The sequence below is a fragment of the Apis cerana genome, linkage group LG14, assembly GCF_029169275.1.
Source record: "Apis cerana isolate GH-2021 linkage group LG14, AcerK_1.0, whole genome shotgun sequence".
In the NCBI taxonomy this organism is placed as follows: Eukaryota; Metazoa; Arthropoda; class Insecta; order Hymenoptera; family Apidae; genus Apis; species Apis cerana.
In genome coordinates, this window is record NC_083865.1 from 10,674,320 (window position 1) to 10,694,405 (window position 20,086).

The window sequence follows — 20,086 nt, forward strand, 5'->3', positions numbered from 1 at the left end:
TCGTTATCAGCGCGAGGGTAACGTGTGAGGTTGATTGTAGAGACGAGAGGCAGAGACAGAGAGAGGCGCAACAGAGGGCCGCGACACACAAAGCATCGATAACCACGTCCTGCCTGTGCCTGTGTAGTCCTCTTTGCAATTTGCCTGCTCCCGTAGATTGCACCTGCACGGTCTATTACCGTGCAAGTTCGTCTGCGAGAGAGTAACCCAGCCTTGCTACCTACCTCATCCTTCTCGTGATGCGAGGGGGGGCATCCCTATTATAAGTTGCGAACAAACTTTACTTATATGCTCGCGACTACCATCCCCGCATGCGCCCACTGCTAGCCCGCATCCTCCCCCTCCCTCTTTACTCTCTCAGCTCCGTCTTTGTCACAGGATGTTATCCTCTCCTATCTCGCATCATCGGATCCTTCCTTTCCTTCCTTCACTCCGCTCCCCTTCGTTTACGTTCCATTCGTTTCCCAATAGATGTTGGCGAGTCCTGTCCGTTTCTGCATTTCTAAAATTTCCTAAAAGTCGGATTTCTTTTTTCTAGAAGAAAGAGAAGACTGGGAATCTTCGTTCGTCGCGACTGGATCAACGTTTGAAGGATCGGTGGCCGGCCTCGATGGGTTAATAGTTGTCGGGTATTAATCACGCTAGTCGCAGAGTGACCAATGGCCGGGAACCAGTTCGGTGGCAGTTCGGAGTGGAAGGACTGGACGGAGGGGTGCCGATGCCTTGGGGCGACGGTTTCTCTGGAATAGAAAGGCGCGCACGGGTTGTGCATCGCGTGTTCCGACGTGGCCAGCACGCGCTCTCCTCTCCTCTCTCGCCACCCCTTTTGTCGCAATCTTGTACGTCGTATCCCTCGCGCGCGCGATCTAATGAGCCGTTGAATAATTGCTTATTAATGATCAACTGACCGCACGCGAGAGATTTGCCCCCATTGTTGCACCGACACCGCTGGGCTAATTATGCCACCACGAAGAAAAGCGAATCGCTGACCACTCGCCCCTCTCTCGATTCTCCTCCTCCCTTTCCCCTCGCATCCTTTCAAACTTACCGGCCCCGTAATACACAGCCACGTTAATTGACAACACTGCTGGCTACGTTGATTTTACGATTTAAGGAACGCAATTAGTAGGACTCTTTCTTCTCCCTTTCCTTCCTTTCCTCTTTCGTAATCTCTCGCCCAGGTCTCCATTCATTCGCGACACGGACCGACGTCGATTTTAACGCGAGAAGGACTTCTTATTCGCCTCCGTTCCCCCCCGTTTCCCTCCAACTTGATGGAACTTAATTAAAGTTTCTTAATGAACGTCGCTGGCGCACCCGTCATTACCTTCCGGCGTATCGGCACACGAAACTCGGGACGGGGAACTCTCCATTATTTTCGCAGACGTTGCGCGCATACGTGGCGAAATCCTTTTTTTTCTCTCCTTCTTTCCTTGGTTCCTCGAGTGGCACACGGGGGGAAAGGAGGGAGGAGGGCGCGCGAGGAGAGCTCGAACAGGAGGAGGAAGGGGAGGGGGAAGATGGCCGCCTCGCGATAAATCCTTTTCACTGCGAGACATTTGAATCAAAAAGTAAATTTCGTTTCGGGGGAGCCGCGGCTCTTTCATCGGGATCGGCCGCATCTGCCTCTTACCTCTGGACATTGTCCTGTCCGGAGAAATATTTGAAAACTGGTCGAACTAGACGCTCGACGCTCCACGGAATAGGCGCCACGCAAACCGTTTCGTCGAAAAACTGGTCCCCGGCATTTCGCACTCGAAAAAATCCGGTCTGTTACGTTTCGTGTTTCCAACAATACCCCTTCGTTACCCTGCGAGAAAGAAATACCTCTCTGCCCTCGTATTCCGTCACCCCTCCCCTCCCCCCCTCCTCAGAATTGAAGCGAAAAGTTCGAATCGAATACTCCACGGAAATTAAATTCAAATTTTCTCCACGTCTTCTCAACGAGAACATCTCTCGCCAATCTTGAGAGATTAAAATTTATCTTCTCTGCGAGTGCGTATATCGTGTATATATATATATATACATATAGAAGACCGGAGAATAGTCGAAATCGTTGCGAGATACATCGATCGAACGTTTTCAACGCTTTCCCACCGAGGGAACTACGTTTATATGGATACTATATAAAGCGGATTCTAAGGAGGAGGAAGGGGGAGGGGAGAGGAAAACGAGAGTCGGAATACCCTTCTTCTCTGGGTCAAAAGGGCCAGAGACTGACCCAGAACAGGTTTACTTTCTTTATGTCTCCTTCGCATCTTTTTTTTCTTTCTTTCCCTTTTCCAATGTCCAAGTCGGATCGACCTCCAGTCGTCCAGTTTGTGTCCATCTTTCTTGGCCCGCTATCCCGCACTGGAAACTGGTTTTCTTTCCCACATATCCATCGAGGCCTCGCCGGTCACTTAGGGGGAAACAGGAAGAGTGGGGCACGAGGACTGACCAGTTCCCGGATGCGTCCCCGTCCTTTGGTCAGTTTACCATTTTATCCCGTGATCGACAGTGCGGTCGCCTCGGATTCTTCGAGTTTCTTTTTCTCTTTTCTCCCTCTCTCTCTCTCTCTTTCTTCTCTTCGTCGAAAAATCGAGGAAGAGAATCGAGGTGTAAATGGACTAGCCATCGTTTCTTTTTTCTCCTTTTTCCCTCTCTTTCCTGTTTTTCTTTTTTTGTTTCGAGAAGCACACGAGGCATTTTTATCTCCCGCTCGTTCCTTCTCTGACTTCTTTCTCGTTCCGAAGCAACGGAGTATCGCGCGATGCAGTAATCGCGACAGAGTTTTCCCTCGGAGACTTTTCGACGAGCAGAATTTCAGAACGTACGTACGCGTGACGCGTGAAGGAACAACACGGTCGGAAACAACGCGGCGCGGTGAGTTGTCGCGGCAGTCGGCAGTCGGCGATAAAAATAAACGCGTAACACAACGTAACAAACGGTTGGCGGATGGAACGACGTATTCATCCCCCACCAACCGGGGCTGCTTCGCCCCCATTTCGTTTCGTGCCACGCCGTAAGTACGTACTTTGTACTACCCTGTAGTAGGATAGTCAGGTTTTCCAAGTTCTCTCCCCTTTCGAGGGAAGCCACTCGAGGGCGGAGTCCCGGAGTAAAGCGGCCATACTGCCACCCCCGTCTTACCGACCCTCTTCCACCTCGTCCCCCCCCCCCTCTGGCAAAATAAGGGATGAAAAACAGGATGAGGGCAATGGTGCTTCTAGAGAGCTCTCAAGCATGCCGCCTTGCTTGCTCGAAACCTTCATCGGGAATTCACCCTTCCATACCGCCTTTATTGCTTTTCCTAAGCTAGAAATTGCGCTTTGCGAAAATCTGTGAAACGGATGACTCGGTTTTCGCAGACAAATAGCGCCCGGCTCCCTCTCCCTTTCGCATTATTCACCCTTGTCCTCTCTCCCTCCTCTCTCTCTCCGCCGAAGCTGCGAGGCTTTGATTTCTTTCGGGCAGATCGAGGAGAGGAGTAGGAATATTCGTATTCGAATTCCATATCGGTTCCGTTGGCAACCACGGAACGGAAGGGAAGTCTTGTCCTTTGCGGAGAGAAAGATTCAGATTCTCTCTCGTATTCCAAACCAGTTCGAAGCTTTCAGCTCTGTGCTACACGCGCGCGCACACACTCTTCTCTCTCTCTCTCTCTAGTCGCGCCTCTCTTCACAGAGAAGATATTTCTCTCCGTAGGAGCTTCTCGCAGAGTGAATGCTCCTTAATTTCCTTTGAGCCGTTTGCTCCGGAGTAAAATCCACCCCCTTCTGTCCGCCCTCCCTCCGCTTTTCTAGCAGACCCCCTCACCTTGTGCCGAGCTTAGTCGCATAACCGTCGCCGGCTCGATGCTGACGCCAGCTCTCTATTCCTCTCTTTCTTCAACCCTCGAGCTCCTCCTAGCCGGCCTTATTCTGTAATTTCGTTTACAAATGAAAGGGCCGCGAGCTACGACTTTGTAAGCCGGGCGTACGCGCGTCTGCAAACGCTCCGAGTCCGTGACTCTAAGGTACTACCCCCTCTCCTCCTCCTCTTATACACCTTGAAAATCGTCTCCACGGTTTCCTTTACGGGGAGTTCCAATCTATTCGCTACTTGTTCCACGACGTTTCTACTTCTACTATTCCACCCACCTACCCTTATTATCGATAACGCGTACACCGATCGCGAAGCCCGCGTGCACGTAACATCGAGGGGATGGTTCATCTTTCAGATTTCGAATTCGTCCAGAAAGGGAAGCGATCGTTTCGATAATCGTTGCGGAAATGTTTGTTCGAGACGTTTATTTGTTTGTTTGTTTATTTTTCGTGGGAGGGAGGAAGAGAAGGATCGGAAGACGGATCGTCCGGTTTGCGGCAGGTAAAGGAAAACCTCGGCAATTCGGAGACAAGCCGCACGTTCGGCACGGTATTTTAATTCGCTGGGAATGTTGGCCGACCGCCAAACGTCCGCAGAGATTTCTTAATACCCGCCGCAAATGGGTGGCGTCTGTGCCCGTCGTCCAGGGATCGGGGATGGTCCGCGCTGGATCGAAAGAGGGAATGCCACGGGGAAACGCGAACCGTTCGTTAGCTAGCAATTATTTCTTCTCGGAACGTTCCGTTCCTCTCCTCGATCCTCGTTCGTTCCTTCGATCGAGAGATTCTCTATTAAAAGAAAAAGGGAAAATTTCCCCGCGAATTTCTCGTTTCTCCCTTCGAACGTTTCACGCGAAAGCCTCGAAGGAATCTTTCCAATCCCCAAAGATAGCGCTGATGAAAGAAAGTTCGATCCTCTCCTTCCTCGCGAGGCGAGGTTCTCTTATATCCTCTGAAAACAGCCCCCCTCGACTCCCGCGCCATGTCTTCGTCCTCTTTCGCTTAGGCCATCTCCCTCCCTCCCTCCCTCTCTCTTTCTGCTCCCGTCTCATTCCCTCTCCGACTTTCTGTCGTCGCTGGCTTTTGTCTCGGTGCGCGCATTGATTTCTGGGGCCAACTTCGCTTCGTTGCCGGCGTCGTTAAATTATAATCGCGAAACACCCCGGCTCTGAAGTTGCAGACAAAGCCGCCGTGGCAGAGGACACGGGCTGCAGGCTAGGATGGGCACCGGGAGGGGGAGAGGGAGAGGGCGAGCATTCCGTTGGAATAGAGAGAGAGAGAGAGAGGAGCAGCACGAAGGGGTACGACGAAGCTGAGGAACCAGATAGCTCGACAACTTTGGGGGTACATCCTCGTTCGCTTCTCGACCGAAGTGTCTCAAAGAGAGGAAGGTTCGAATGCCCCCCCTTTCCCCCTTCTCGCCCTGCTTCATCCGTTTCATCCATCTTTTCGTTTCTCTCTGAACGAGAATCGTAGGTTCTCAAGATCAAGATTTGGGAAAAGATTCGTTTTTATTTTTGGATATTCCTTCGCATTCAACTTTTTCGACCTCGATACCTCTTTCGTTTCTTTTCACGACTTTGGAAATCTTTTCGGTCGGACTTCTGTCGATTAACATTTTCTCGCTTTTCCATTTATTTTTCAGGAAGTTATAAGAAAGGAACGCAAAGAGATTTTGGAATTTCAATTTCTGGTTTTCGATATTTTATATTAACTCTGAGATCTCTTCTTTGATCTTGGATTTTTTGGAATTCCAGCTTTTAATCTTCGATATTTTGTCAAACGATTGTTTCGATTCTGAAATCTTTCCACGAGGCTTTGAGAAAGGAACGCGAAGAGACTTCGGAACTTTGAATTTTCCCAGTTTTCGATATTTTATCGATTAACAATTCCGATTTGGAGAAAAGATCTCTTCTTTGCTCTTGGATTTCTTCCCGAGAATTCGAGAAAAGAGTTTCAAAGCGAATTTAAAATTAAAATTTCGATATTTTAACTGTCCGAGATTCCTTGGCCTTTCGTTTCGCTTTGAAATTCTAATTTTTAATTTTCTCGACCCAACCTAACCACTTTCCACGTTCGAATCGCTTAGTCAGCGATCAAATTTTACCGGATTCAAGGGATGAGAGATGTACGAGTTGACCCCATAGCTGACACGAGCATAAGGCGCGCGACCACGCAAATTCCCATGATAAGTCGAGTCGGGAGACGCGGCGGAAGAAAAGGCGGCTGGGGGTGCGCGACAAGCGGCGGAGCCCTTGGGCTCGCCCTCTTCTCAAGGGGTTGCCTCCCCTCCCCCGCTTTTCTACAAGTTGCCTTAAATAAATGAAACTTCTACCGCGCCACGCAAGAACAGCCGGCACAGGCATATAAATTCTCTCGCTCCTCTAATTTCAAACTCAAACAGAGCCCGCGACTCACCCTCGCCATCCGCGTCTCTATCCACGTCCCTATTCGTGCGAGGTGGGGGAACAGAAAGGGTGTCGGCCTCGAGATTCTCCAGGAATCCTTTTCTTTTTTTCTTTTTCTCACCTCGCGTTCCTGTCCCGACGACAAAATCCTCGATGGAGAGCGAAAGATCCGGCTTAAAACTCTCTCTCTCTCTCCTTGTGTACTTAAGACGCGTAGTAAGGGAATACCCCCGTCACCGTTAATTAGGATTTATTTAGCGGGAGGCTAAGCGTCGACTCGTGCTCGAGAGAAGAGAAAATGCCGGCACGCTGGAGGGATCGAAGCGACAAAGGGCGCGAGGGCCACGTCGAGGTTGATCGTAAAATTCGGTACCTTTCGCCTCCTCCTCCTCCTCCTCTCGCTGCCGGTGGAAATTGAAGGAAGCGAGCCGAGATTCACGAGGAGAGGCCGCGTGCTCTTTCCACAATGGCATAAATTCGTGGAAAGGCCTCTTTCGATGGGGGAGGGTGAGCACCATCCTTCCTCCCACCCTCCCCCAGTCAACCCGCTCCGTTTTCTCTCGCGCTCCTTGCAGTAATTTCGAGCCAGCCCCGCCTAATCTCGTCCTAAAATCTAATTCCGCCAACAATTTCTAAGCCGGTCCATTAAAATTCTAAGCACAGTGCCGCGGCACCAGGAGAAGAGTAGGAGTAAACTCGTGGAGCGGTACCAGGGGGGTGGTTGCGAGGCTGTGGGGTGGTTGAAACAATAAGAACGTTGCGGAGGCAGCGGCCCCCAACCCCCTGCAATCCCCGCCATACCGTAAGAACGCCGTAAAAGCTCGCCTCCGCGCGCTTTCATTGGCTGAGCCGGCGCCCAACGAGCGAGATATCGCGCAAATAGCGACGACGAAACGACGGGCCACGGCCACGGAGCGAGAGGGAGAGAGGGAGAGAGGGAGAGAGGGCGAGGAAGAGAAAGAGAGAGAGAGAAGGAGGGAAACAGCTGGATCCTCGGGAGGAAAGAGGGAAAGAGATAAACGCGGAGGAGAACACGGCGTATAAGCATTCACGGTGCAGCCGCAGTAAAGGACGCTTTTCATTGAGCCGTCTTATTGTGCCGGGTCCCGCTCAAGTTTCCAACGACGTTAGCTGCCTCTGTTTGCCTACGTCCGCTGTTTTCCTTTTACTTGGCTTTCCATCCACGCCATCCGCCTTTCCTCCTCCTCCTCCTTCTCCTCCTCTCCTTTCTTCCTTCCTTCCCTCCTTCCTTCCTTCCTTCCTTCCTTCCTTCCTTCCTTCCTTCCTTCCTTCCTTCCTTCTATCCGAAAAGGGGAGATGCCTCGTTCGACGGGCTTCTTTCTTGCTGCGGCCACGACTCGATTGGGTGCGGAATCGCGTCGTCGTCGATGCAAGGGGGAGTCGATGGGGGAGGGAAAGAAAGGCGAAACGTCTTGCGGTGGGAGGAGGGGGTGGGTGAGCGAGCTCCTTTGCGAAGGTACGGGGCAAATGCAGGTTTCAGGTTGGTTCACGTGCACAATTACCGGGCACAGGATGGGCGCGGGCGGGAATGAAATTTCGTCTTGTGTAGCGGGAGCGAGCAAAGTGTGCTCGCTCCCTCTCCGTTGCTCACGGGCCGGGGGAATTGAGTTTCGCCACGAGGGGGGAGGGGGGAGGGGGGAGGGGGTGCTCCGTTGCGAGCGCGATGGATGGCGAGGACGAGGAGAGAAAGGCCTCTGGCTTGCTCTGGATGGGCTGCCGTAACACTGTTATTGCCAATAATGGCACGACTATGCGCGTATATGTCTCGTAGGTTGATCGAGAAATTGATTTATGAAAAGAAACTGGCTGGCTGGTTGGCTGGCTGGCTGGCTAGCTGGGTGGACCGTACGTTTCCATTCCGTGAACGTATGGAGGATCGATTTATGCTTGTGGATCCCGAGTCATTCGCGAGTCATCTCCGCGAGGACTTCATCTCTCGGGACGCGCACTCCCTTCTCCGATATTTTCCACGTAACGTCTTTTCACGTCCACTCTTTTCGCCGCGCGTCTATTTATCCTTATAATGTCGTTTCTTTCGAATCCATCTCCTCTTCCTTCGAACGTATAATACGCGGTGTACTTTTCATATATTTGAGGAAACGTTTCGAGGATGCAACAGGGCAGAAAAACGGAAAGGGAGAAAAGGAACGCCGAAGGATAATTGAATTTATCTCGCATCCAATGGTACGATAGTTTTTTTTTTTTTCTTTTGAAAGGACGCGATGCAAAGCGTTTCGTTACTTAAAGAAATCGACGGACGAAGAATGTCGGTCGCGTTGTACTCGGCGATCGCGGAGATGGCGTCACTCGGTCGTTCGCTCCAAGTTCGACAGCGCCTAATCCGCGACTCGAAGTAAATCGAATGAAGTCTCGAATTAAATACAGCCCTCTCTGTATTCCGGGCATACTGAAAGGGGGATGCAAGAAGGCGAGGGAAGGGCGAAAGAGACGGCGAACAGGAGCTGGCTCCGTGCGAGACGAGGCGAGGCAAGGTTCCTTGTATTTAATTACCAACTCTAAGTCTCCGGCCGGGGAACGAGGGAGCTTCCACCCGAGCACACCTCTTCTTCGCCACCATCCACGATCGCTATCCCCGATCACCCCGTTACCGCTCTCTCGCTTCGAACGACGCCACCAATTTTTCACCGACTTCCACGCGAACGATCATCGTTCGACAACGAAAGATGTCCGTCCTTTCTACCCTGCAATCTCTTTCTTCCTCCTCCTCCTCCTTCTCTAAGAAATTTCTTCGATCCTCGCACGTTCGTTGTCTGCTTCGAAGACAAATTTTTGTTCCGCGGATAGAGAGGGGTCGGAAGAGATTCGGAAGATATCTCCAGCCACGAGGATGGAGGAATGAATTTTCCACGCGACACTCATCACCCGAACTTTCGTCGCGTTCAATTCTCCCATTAATAATCCCTTCAAGGAGGCATTAATAATTTTTCGCGCGTCTTTCGAGTAGGAGAGCCGGCGAGCCGGAGTGAAAATTAGGCGGCAGGTCGAGTGACATCAAAGAGCTCTCTGCCGGAGGCAGCAAAGAAGGCTTCCTGCCCCTTTTCATCCCTTAAATCCCGCCCGAGTGGTATTTGCCGGAGCGACCCAGCCTCCCTCGCTTTCCGTCATTACCGAGGAGAGAAACGGAGAAAGTAGAGAAGGGAGGGGGAGAAGGGAGGGTAAGAAAGGAACAAGCTCGACGCGTCTCTCGCTCCCTCCCGGTGACGCCGAGCCGCCACCTCTCTCTCCCTTTCCCTCTCTCCCTCTCTCCCCCCTTCTCTCTCTCTCTCTCTCTCTCCCTCTCTCGGCCTCGGCGTACGCGTTCTGGTCCTGGTCTGGGTTCGCGCAAATATCGCCTTTCATATTCCTTCGAAGGAGCAGAAAATCGTTACGGTGCCTTTTGCGCGCGCGCTACGGGAAATACCTAGCTCCCTCGTTCCTTTTCCTCCGCATCGGGCCTCGCATCGTTTCGTCTCGTCCACGGGCAGAGAGAGCCCCCGGAGAGAGCGAGGGTGTAAGTAAGTAAAGTCTCTCTCCCTCTTCGCCTTTCGCTCCCTCGCCCCGTCTCTCTCTCTCTCCTTCGCCTCTATTTCTCCGTCCGACGTTCTCTCTTTCTTCCCACCCTCTCCGGAACCGCTTTCCGCTCTCTCCTTTCCACGCACGCCTCTCTCTCTCTCTCCAGTCTCGCTCTCTCTCTCTCTCTCCCTCTCTCGTTCGCACGGAAACCCTCGACACGGGGCTGCAGAACCGCTGGAGCCCGCTATTAACCCGCTCCTTTCCCTTCTGCTCCTCCCGCTGCACCCCTCCCCCTCCCCCTCCACCCACCCACCCCTGTTTCGTCTAAGCGCGAACAAAGATGGCGGAAAACTAAACAACTAGGCGAGGGTGCTGCAAGGAACGACTTCCTCTCTCTCTCTTTCGCTCTTTTATTCTCGTTTTCGCCACGAATTCCCCTTCCACCTTCCGCCGTTGCTACACACACACGATCCCGATTACCAAAGGGATCCAACAATCCTTTCCTTTCGTCTTTTCGTCCCCGGAATGCTGGAAGAAGCCACTTACCTTCTGAAACCGCGGATATTCTCCCAAATAATTCCCTTTCCTTTTTCTCTTTTCTTTTTCTCTCTTTTGGAAAGGAAAAACGTTCGAATCCCGAAGGGATTAACCCCGACACCGATTCTCCTGTACGTAATAACACTCTCCCGAGATGGACAAGGGTGGATCACCGTTCAATTTTTTTTCACTCACGAGGATACGAAACGATGCCCTTCGTTGACGAAGAAGAAAAAGAAGAAGAAGAAGAAGAAGAAGGGCGCGTTGAGGCTGAATAAATAAACGATCCGCTCCGTACTTCGTACGAGAGGAAAGGGGGGGCGCGAGGCGAGGAGAAAGATAGAAGAAGGAGGAGGAGGAGGAGGTGGAGGAGGATACCATCCAGTCGGTGCGCGTTCGCAGATAGAAGTAGCGGCGAAAGAGAGAGGGTTGGAACGGTTGGTCGGGGGAGGAGAGTGTATAGACCACCGGTTGGGTTTGGGAGGCGAGGTTAGGGGCGCCCAGGAAATTTCTAGAAACTTCAGGTTTAGCAATTAACGTCAGAAATTAACGACGCCCGCCTGCCTCGAGCGCAAAGCGGCGGAGAAATTAGTCTCGGAAATTCTCGTAAAATTTCTCGTTCGCTCGCGGGCGGCAGCCACCCCCTCCCTCCTGCACGCCCCGGCCTCCCTCCCGCCCCCCGCCGCGCGCCCCGGCGAAGGTAACATGGCGTCAGCAGTCGAGGCGAGCGGTAACTTTCCGGAAATTTTCATTAAGCCTGACAGTAATGACGTCATCAGTCAGTCGGCTCGACCTCATTTCGAATCGTTCGCGCACTCGAGACCATCTAGTAGGCCGCGCTTACTTTCGCCTTTTACGCCTTCTTCCCCTCCTTACTCGCGGATCGATCCTTCCTTTTCGCCAATTTATATCCCTCCCCCCTCCCCCATTCCCATTTTTCCACATCTCAACAAGAGAAACCTCGTATCTTTGAAAGGAGAGAGGAAAGAAAGACTTCTCGTTTCATCTTCTTCTTCTTCTTGTCCTCCCCCTGTATCATCTAAAAATTCCATCCCCATTTTTCCACATCTCGAGAAGAGAAACCTCATTTGTTTGAAAGGGGGAAGGAAGGAAAGACTTCTCGTCTCTTCTTCTTCTTCTTCTTGCCCTCTAAAAATTCTATTCCCATTTTTTCACATCTCGAGAAGAGAAACCTCGTATCTTTGAAAGGGGGAAGAAAGGAAAGACTTATCGTCTCTTCTTCTTCTTTTTCTCCTCTAAAAATTCCATCTAAAAATTCTATTCCCATTTTTTCACATCTCGAGAAGAGAAACCTCGTATCTTTGAAAGGAGGGAGGAATGAAAGACTTCTCGTCTCTTTTTCTTCTTCTTGCCCTCTAAAAATTCTATTCCCATTTTTCCACATCTCGAGAAGAGAAACCTCGTGTCTTTGAAAGGGGAGAGGAGGGACTGAAAGACTTCTTCTTTTTCTCGTTTCGACGGAAGCTATGGAATTTTATCGGCGAAAAGGGGAAGAGTAGGGGGAGTGTCCTCTCGTTCCTGGTCCTTCTTCCTCCGAGCTCGAGAGAATTAATTCTTCCCCTGGCGAAGAAAACAACGGTCGTCGGGCAACGTTACGTCGGGCCAAGTACGTGCTTGGTTGATCGCTTGCGGTCACGCGACCAGGATATCCGGCGCGCGAGAGAGAGAGAGAGAGAGAAAGACTGTCCTCGCCTATTCTTCGCCCCGATTGAAAGGAAAGAAGAAAGGGAGAAAGGGAGGGGGAGGTCGCGTACTCCTCTCGCCAACAGGTCGTCGACGGACGAATCGATGGATGGATGGATGGATGGATAGTTTATCCCTTTTCGAGAATATCGGCCGAACGAGCTAAACGAAGGAACGAAGGAACGAACGACATATCCGTTTTCTCGAGTAATCTCGCGGCGCTTCGGGCGATTCTCAAACAATTCTATACTCGTCTGCCGAGTGTCGGAAGTGGCTCTGGAGAGTGGCGAGGATAGGAGAGGTGCGGTGGCACGGAAAAGGGGGAGGGGGAGGGTGAGAAAGGGTGCGCAAGAAGAGGAAGGGGGAGGAGGGGGAGGGGGAGAGGGAAGGAAGACCTATAGAAAGGCGAGGGTAGGTGAAACAGACAATACACCTTCGCGGTGGGTGGCTTATCTAAGAGTCCATGGCGTAGCCCCGGGGGTGCAGTAATAACCGGGAGGGCGGGCTGATACCGGGCTAAGAAATGATAACGGCACTCGCAAGCCAGCCACCATTTTCGAGTTATATTGCCTCGAAAGCCAGAACCGGCAGGGAAGAGAGTGTGTGTGTGTGTGTGTGTGAGAAAGAGAGAGAGAGAGAGAGCTAACTCAGCTACCACCTTCAACCTTCCTCCTCCCTTCGCTCTCCTCCAACCTTCTTGTTTCTCGTCCTCCTGGATGTTCGTCCTCCTCTTCTGCTACACCTTTCTCTCGGTTCACCTCTAATATAACCCCGTGCGGTAGTCGTTGGCTTGGAACCTGCCGCTATCTGGGCCCACATTTCCACGTGCGCACCTATATCCGTACACATCTACATTCGGCCGGTAAAGAGAAACGTTTACGCGTACGGAGAGTATCAACCTTCGTCGTTCCGACTCGACCCCTCCCCTCCACCTCGGGGGAATAAGGGGGAAGGAGGGGGCAGAGATACATCGAGTTCCGATGCAACGCCGATATTCGATTCCTTCGTGCGACCCATGAATTTTCCGCTTCCCAGTCGCATCTTGGATGGAGCCCATGGGTATTGCATCCTCCGTAATCGCGGATGCTGCGACCGAATATAACTAAAAATGGCTCCTCCTCCTCCTCCTCCTTGGAAGGGACATCCCTTTCCTTGCCGCGTTTACCGCTTCTTGGATCGAAATGTCGCCCGACGCAATGCTCCGATCTGCGATAGAGATTTCAGACTCGCAAGTTGTTGCCTTCCCCAACTACTATTATCCATTTCGAACGATAGTTTCGAACTCGAACTCCTTCCAAGCGATACCAATCTTTTTGTCCTCGAAACGATGATCCTCGTTACCCGATCGTCGTTCAGATTCATTGATTCTATCCGAAAGAGGGAGAGAAAAGACGAGAGAGAGAGAAGGGGGGGAGAGGAGAAAGAAAGGAAAAGAAAAAAGGTGGACGATATCCCGGTCCCCTCGAATTCGGACGAGCAAAGCCGGAACGTGACCAATCTCGTCCGTGTTGAACTGCGGTTTGAACGAATGTTTTGCATTTTACCTTGCGGCCTAATTTATGTGAGAGAAATGCCACCCTCGTTTCACACCCTCTTACCCAACCAGCTCGAGCGTTTTATTTTCACTTAGACCTACACCGACCTACACCTACCGCCCTATCCCCAAACTCTCTTCCTCCTCCGTTTGTCACGGTTCTTAAATTTTTTCCCCCGCCGACGATCTCGACGAAATCGTATCCGAATTAAATCGTGCCCGAATCATTGCTCGTAATATCCCCTCTCCTTCGCCAATTTCGAATCGTCATCGTCAGCGTATTCATCGCGCGTCCGTCATCAAAGGAAAAAAAGGACGGGTGAAAGTCTCCCGTTATCGTCTATAAAACCGGTCTCTCGCCGAAGGGAGAGACAATTAAAAAGAGTGTCGGCGAGTAATTTGCGGCGTGGTCAGATTCCAAATTAATGTGAGATTCACTGGCTGCGCCGGACCCGGGCCGGAAGAGGAAACGAGAAAGAGAGAGGGAAGAAGAGGAAAAGGAGGGGGAGGGGGAGGAGGAGGTGGTGGGAGGGTATATTTAGCACAAAAAGCCTCTAATTTCCAACGAGGGTGTAAAAACGGGGGTTGGCACCCGGCTCGGTATACGGCGGCCTGCTTGTTGGGTCTATAAAACGCCGCTTAGCTTTTTTACCTCCTACCCCACCCACCCGAGCCGGCTGGTTTTAACCCCGGTTGAGCTGTTTCCCGTCTTTTCCCGGCTTTCCTTTTTTCCGCGGCCGGCAAATTGAGCGCGGGACTCTTCTTCCCTCCTGACCCTTCCCACCCAAGCCACCGGTTACACGCGAGCCACTCTTTTTTCTCCACTTCCCCTCGCCCGGATTTTCTTCTCTCTTTCACACACACCCGTTCGACCCAGATTTTTCTCCCGCCCCGGACTCTGATTTTAACGTGATTCTTCCTTCTCTGCCTTCCCTCCCCTCCTCTTCGTTTCCTCTCAAATATTTTTCTTTCTTTTCTTTTCTTTTTTTTTCCTTTCTCCTTTAACTTCTTCCGGATGAAAAATCGCAGCTCGAGTCGCGATTGTTCTTTTTCACGGCCCTCGGCCGAGGTTGTTGGAAGTACGAGATTAATAGACGAACAAATTAGCGCAAAGTTTGGGCAGCGGACCCGCGCGCACCCGCGCCACTAATCCCGTGCATTAAAAGTTAACGTCGGGCTGGCCGGCCTGTGTGTGTCCTCCCGGCATTAGATTTCTGAGTTTCCCCAGTCGAGTTAGGGCAACACCAGATCTGCGTTTCAACTGGAAACTACGTTAGGGACAGATTCGAACCGATCTCCACCCCGGCCCGAGTGTGGTGTATCCGTTGTGTATCTACGCGGCCGGTCAAAGTGTCCACCGACTTCGAGGGGACGGGATCAACCGGGCCGACGAAAAATTTAACGGTCCACGCCACGTTTTCGTTGTCGAGAAAAAAGAAAAAATTTCTTGTCGACGATAAAACAATTCGTCGTGTTTTTCTTTCTTTTTTTTTAGTTTCGTTTCTCGACACCTTTCTCAAAGGAGGAAATTTCCTTTTCAATGTTTATCAGACGGATTTTGTGACGGATTCTGGGAACGGAGAGAGAGGGATCTTTAAAATTATAAATTGAACGGGGTGGAGCCGTAGCCAGGCTCGCTCCACGCGCGATATTAATTCTGCGCGTTATCTAAGGTGGCGGCCGCCATTGTAACCGAGTATCCCGAACCGCTGGGGGGTGGGGGGAGGGGGTGAGTAAGAAACTATCCCCAACATTAATCAACCGTCATCTTTGCAGGAAACCGAGCGTTCTCCTATCGCCTTCCCTCGTGTGTTTTTAGCCTCCTAAATAATTCCCCGTTAAAGCTTCGTTAAATCTTTGACGACCCCGAAGAAACATTGCTCGCCTTTTCCCCGTGATTTGTTTTATTCGAGTCGTCGAGCTATTCGTCCGGCCAATACCTTTTCGACCTTCTCGAACGTCGGCGGATGCACCGATGACCTTTCCGTCATCCGGACGAAAGGAATCCTTGGGCGACCTTGGATGCCGTCCGAACAACAACGGCGAAACTTGGAGACAATGTCTGCCGAAAGGGGGAGATGAACTTGCGATTCTCGAAAGGGAAGAGAGAGAGATTTAATTTCGCGATCACGCGTGGCAGGCAACGGGACGTTGGTCCCGTCAATTCGTTCGTTTTATTCGGAGAAGAAGGAGCGAAGGTATCAACGCGTGGTAATTAAACGATACTTCAAGTGTCACGTTTCCTTTATCCTTTAGGGAGGGACGGATCGAACGCCGCCAAAACCGAACGAAGGCGTCCCCTAAAATCGTGGATCGTGAGACGGAGTCCGAGAGAGAAAGAGAGAGAGAGAGAGAGGATCGATTCTCGATCGCGGAGGCACGTCGATCATCCTCGATCCGGGGTGGAGAAGGAGGAGGGGAAGGAGGAGAAGGACGATACAGAGAGAAGGAAACAAGAGGAAGTAAGAGATGGTTTGAATAATGACTCGGTTGGCACGTGAGGGTATGGGGTTTGCCGGTCGGGCGCGCCATCTTGCCTCGGCTCTCTACTTATAATTATTGATGTGGCCCGAACTTTATATAAACTCGAAACTCGTCTCCCTCGCACCGTCGGTTCGCCACCACCACCGCCACGACTACCACCACGACGAGCCAGCACCACCAGCATCAGCACAGCACAGCACACGGAACCATCTCCACGTACAGCGGGGTAGAACCACCCCCCTGAGCCCCGGCCATCCCCTTCCTCCCCTGCCTCCTCCTCTTTCGGCTCTCCAACCAGGCGGCAGGAGGAAATTGTTGGAGTTTTCAAAGTCTGACGTGCAGGATATTATGAACGAGGGTATGGCGTCGTCGAGGAGGTGGAGAAGGTGGTGGAGTAGTAACTGGGGGAGGGTGAGGGGGAGGGCGGCTCGGGAAGGGTGGCGGGATGCGCAGGGGTGGCTGGCGAGGTGGAGTGGAGGTACCCAGGCAAAACTACCCGCCTCGGCTCACTCTTCTGCCTCCAGAGCCACCCACCAGCCCATTCGTCTAGCTTAAACTATATTCCGACCTAACCTCCGCGTAGGTACCTTCCTTCTACCCAACCCTCTCTCGCTCTCTCTCTCTCTCTCTCTCTACCCACCGACTACCATCTGACAGCCGGCCAATACTTGCCGGATGCGCCGATACCCTCCGTTGCTTTTCTCGCGTCATTTACTTACTACTAACCCCCACCCCCCTTCTGATTTTTCTCTTGCTCGATCGCCGCGCAACCTTTCACCCATCTTTCGCTCCTCCGTTCGATTCTCTTCGAGAATTTCGAATTTCCAGGGACGAAGCGTCGACGTGTTCCGGGGAAATTCTTGGAAATTGGGGATGCGGGCACGAATGAACGAGAAGAAAAATTTCGTTTTGGAGGATGATCGGCCACGCGGCGGTAACACGCGACTTGAGGAGGTTGGAATATAGCCGGAGCACGTGCACGAGTATATTGTAAGGGGTGAGAGGTGGTAGGTGAGTGCACGTATATCTATATAGTGTCTACAGGGGGTAGAAGTATAAGCTTTCCTCTCGCAAATGAGGTAATATATATACAAAAGCTAATACGACCGAAAGTTGCCAACTTGGATGAGTCTCTCTCTCTCTCTCTCCCTCTCTTTCTCTCTCCCTTCTCCGCCACCTACACCTACCTCCCCTCGTCTCGTCCTCTTACCCCTGCGCCACTAGGATCCTCTAAATATTTTAAAGGATCGCGAGAATGCAGTTTATGAATATACGACACCGTTGGAAACACTTCAATTTAAAGACGGCCGCATCTCCCGTGGAAAACTGCATCTGCGCCGATATTAATATCTTCCTTCACGGCAACCTCTATGAACTGACTACGTGTGTGTGTGTGTGTGTATATATATATATATATATATATCACCCTTTAACGCGTCGTGGGGGTTCAAAGGGCCCTTAAAGTGACCATAATTAACCTGTGAGCTGACGTTTTAATTTGATGTTGCAGACTACTTTGACCACAGGATGCGAGTCGATCTTCGATAATTTTGCTCGACTGTAGCGTTTCCTCGCAGATGACCGAGAGGAGAGCTGCTGCAGCGACCCTTCTTTCCTTTTCATCGACGGGCCATCGATGCTTCCAAGAGGAATATTTAGAATATTCTCCCTCTAACGATCCCTCCCTTCCCCCTCCGAACGAAACGAGAATCGTTTTCCTCGGCAAAGAAAGGCGAGGGGCGGGGGACAAGATTGGAAATTGGAGGATGGAGGAGGGGGGGAAAAAGGGAGGGAAAAACGTCGGGGAAGAAACGTGGAAATGTTGCGCGGGACTGCAAACTTGTGTGGCAGACGAGAGGCGGCGGACGATATATTCCACGAAGCCTAGTTAATCCTATCTTTCGGATCTGAATTCGAGGTTTCTGTTATACAGCGCGGTTGGCTCGGTCCGCGCGATCAAAGTGAATTAAATCGCGGAGGGCGCTCGCTGTGCTACGCGATTCTCCGCTTCTCTCTCTCTCCTTCTCCCTTGTCACCCTCGAAAAATATTCCAGGGGTGGGAAACGTAGCCTCGTTACGGCCGATTGAAGTTTCCACGCCGGCCTATTTTATACCATCCCCCTCCCCCTTTCTGTATCAAATTTATTCTCCTTAGAAGGGACGAGCATTTCTTACGTTTTCAGAGACGGATAAAAAAATGGGATGGAAATAAAGGGGATTTAAGGGGCGAGCGAAAGGGAAATCGAGCGATTCAGGATCGTGCAATCACGAACGCTCCTCCTCCCTCGAGGGACACGTTCGACGAAAGGCGCTGGAGACTCGGCCGGCTACGGCTATTTTTCACAATCAGCGAAATGGCGAAGTGGAGTTGGATGGAGAACAAACACGAGAAATCGGTGCGCGCGAGCGATTCGCGAGCTAGGCGGGAACGAAATGGGGAGACGTGGAATATAATCTATCCTGTTTGAGGAGAACTGGCACCGACTGCAAGTTAGAACAAACTCCCAATGTACTCTGGGAACGTCGTAGCCGGCAACCAATCCACCGACGTACCACCACCCCCTGGTCGCTCTCTCGTCGTTCCCTCTTCGTCTGCCGCAAGCATCCCCGAAATTGGATAAAATAACATCCAATCCGCGGTCTATCCGGAAATGGAGATGCAGGCTCGACTTTATCCCTGCCTCCCTGAAAAATTCGAGGAAAATAAACCGTTATCTTATTTATTTCTTTCTTTGTTTGTTTATTCTTTTCTCTCTCTCTCTCTAAGGAAGGGCGCTTAGTTAATAAAACGGATTACGATTATCTTTGTACGATCTGGGGAAACGTTACGCTAAAATGTTGAAGCTTTTAGGAGTGAAAAGATGAATTTACGTTGGCGGTGTAAAGTTGGATCTCGCCGTTTCGTTATAAAGTTTGTGAAAATAATACTTGTGATCTTTCGGGCGAAGGAGAGGAGCGGCGGAAAAGAGGTTTTTAACCGAGGGATTCAGGGGTCGGTCGGAAACGTTTTGATTCCCGGGGAAACATTAAATCCCGCGATAAGAAGGGCACGGGTTAACAGGGCTGCGGGGCTGCGGCTCGCGATAGCCGTGGAAATGAAAGGAATTCGTCCGTTCGAATAGTTTAAAACTTGCGCAAACTTGTCAGATTTCCAACTTGCGTTATTATATTTCGGAGGAACGAACGAATCAACCAACTTTTGTATTAATATAAATCTCGCCCCCTCCCCTCCCCTCCACGTCTAGACCATCGACGACCTCACTTTCTCCTCCTTGCTTGCGATTCTCCCGTTCACGATAATTAGATAAAGGCGATATCCTGCGACAGTAAATAGGGAACGGGATCGCTATAATTAGTCTAAACGCGTCCCGAGTTTGAGTATTTCCAGAGTGGAACCAGCTCCCGGAATTTCACACCGATCGACGTTCGTCTATTAATTCGATCATCCAACTTTCTCCTTCTCCCTCCCCCCCTCCCTCTGTGTGAACAGTGCTCGCTAAGATTCCAAGGTTCTTCCAAGATTGGACGCGTTTCGCCATGCGTGAGAAATTTTTTTTCCTTTTTGTCCTCTGCACAATTTGAAAAATTGTAAAAAATTATAAAATTATCTGTAAAATTATTGCGTATACTCGAAACGAGATAAATAGAGAGGGAGAGAGATAAACAAATAGAAAAAAAATAAAAAGGTTTGATTGAAAAGAGGAAATTCAATAAACGCGCGTCTTTTTCATTCTCCATCCCGGAATATCCCGTTTTTTTCCTCTTTTCTTTTCTTTTTTTTTTTTTTTTCTTTTTCCAGCGAATGGTCCGGGTCGAATCAAGAAGGTAGGGAAGCACGACGAAGCCGGTGGCTCATGAATATTCATTTCTTGCCGGTTTCTTACAGGAGGTCGACACGGGGGTGAGCACGGGACGGAGCAGCCAGGGCCGTACTTTTAAGCACGAGAGTGGGGGTTCTGGATCAATGCCGAGGCCACGCCTCCTTCGTCTTACATCCTCTTGCATCCTCTCCCTCGCCCCCTCGCCCTACGCCTTCCTTT

General features: G+C 51.1%; 1 protein-coding gene across 3 annotated transcripts; it reads left to right on the plus strand.

Moving 5' to 3' along the window:
- Nucleotides 1-2,212: 2,212 nt before the first annotated feature.
- LOC114577805 (uncharacterized) lies at nt 2,213-19,742 on the plus strand. 3 transcript variants are annotated; one of them, XR_009832627.1, is made up of 4 exons: nt 2,213-3,008; nt 15,339-15,760; nt 15,819-17,057; nt 17,557-19,742. XR_009832627.1 is itself a non-coding variant. In XM_062084896.1 (4 exons), the coding sequence occupies exons 1-3, from the start codon at nt 2,244-2,246 to the stop codon at nt 16,964-16,966; spliced, it is 1,059 nt and encodes a 352-aa protein (XP_061940880.1). In that variant the 5' UTR covers nt 2,213-2,243; the 3' UTR covers nt 16,967-17,057; nt 17,557-19,742. The 3 variants fall into 3 exon arrangements, 1 of the variants encoding a protein (XP_061940880.1); XM_062084896.1 differs by lacking the exon at nt 15,339-15,760 and having other exon boundaries at nt 2,213-3,004; nt 15,819-16,024; nt 16,875-17,057; XR_009832626.1 differs by having other exon boundaries at nt 15,339-17,057.
- The last annotated feature ends 344 nt before the right edge of the window (nt 19,743-20,086 follow it).

Excerpts from the sequence above, each read along its gene's own strand:
- LOC114577805 (XM_062084896.1), top strand. The coding sequence starts at position 2,244 with ATGTCTCCTTCGCATCTTTTTTTTCTTTCTTTCCCTTTTCCAATGTCC. Across the intron at positions 3,005-15,818 it reads ATTTCGTTTCGTGCCACGCC|GGAGGGACGGATCGAACGCC; the intron begins GTAAGTACGTAC and ends TTTATCCTTTAG. Across the intron at positions 16,025-16,874 it reads AGAGAAGGAAACAAGAGGAA|GGACGAAGCGTCGACGTGTT; the intron begins GTAAGAGATGGT and ends TCGAATTTCCAG.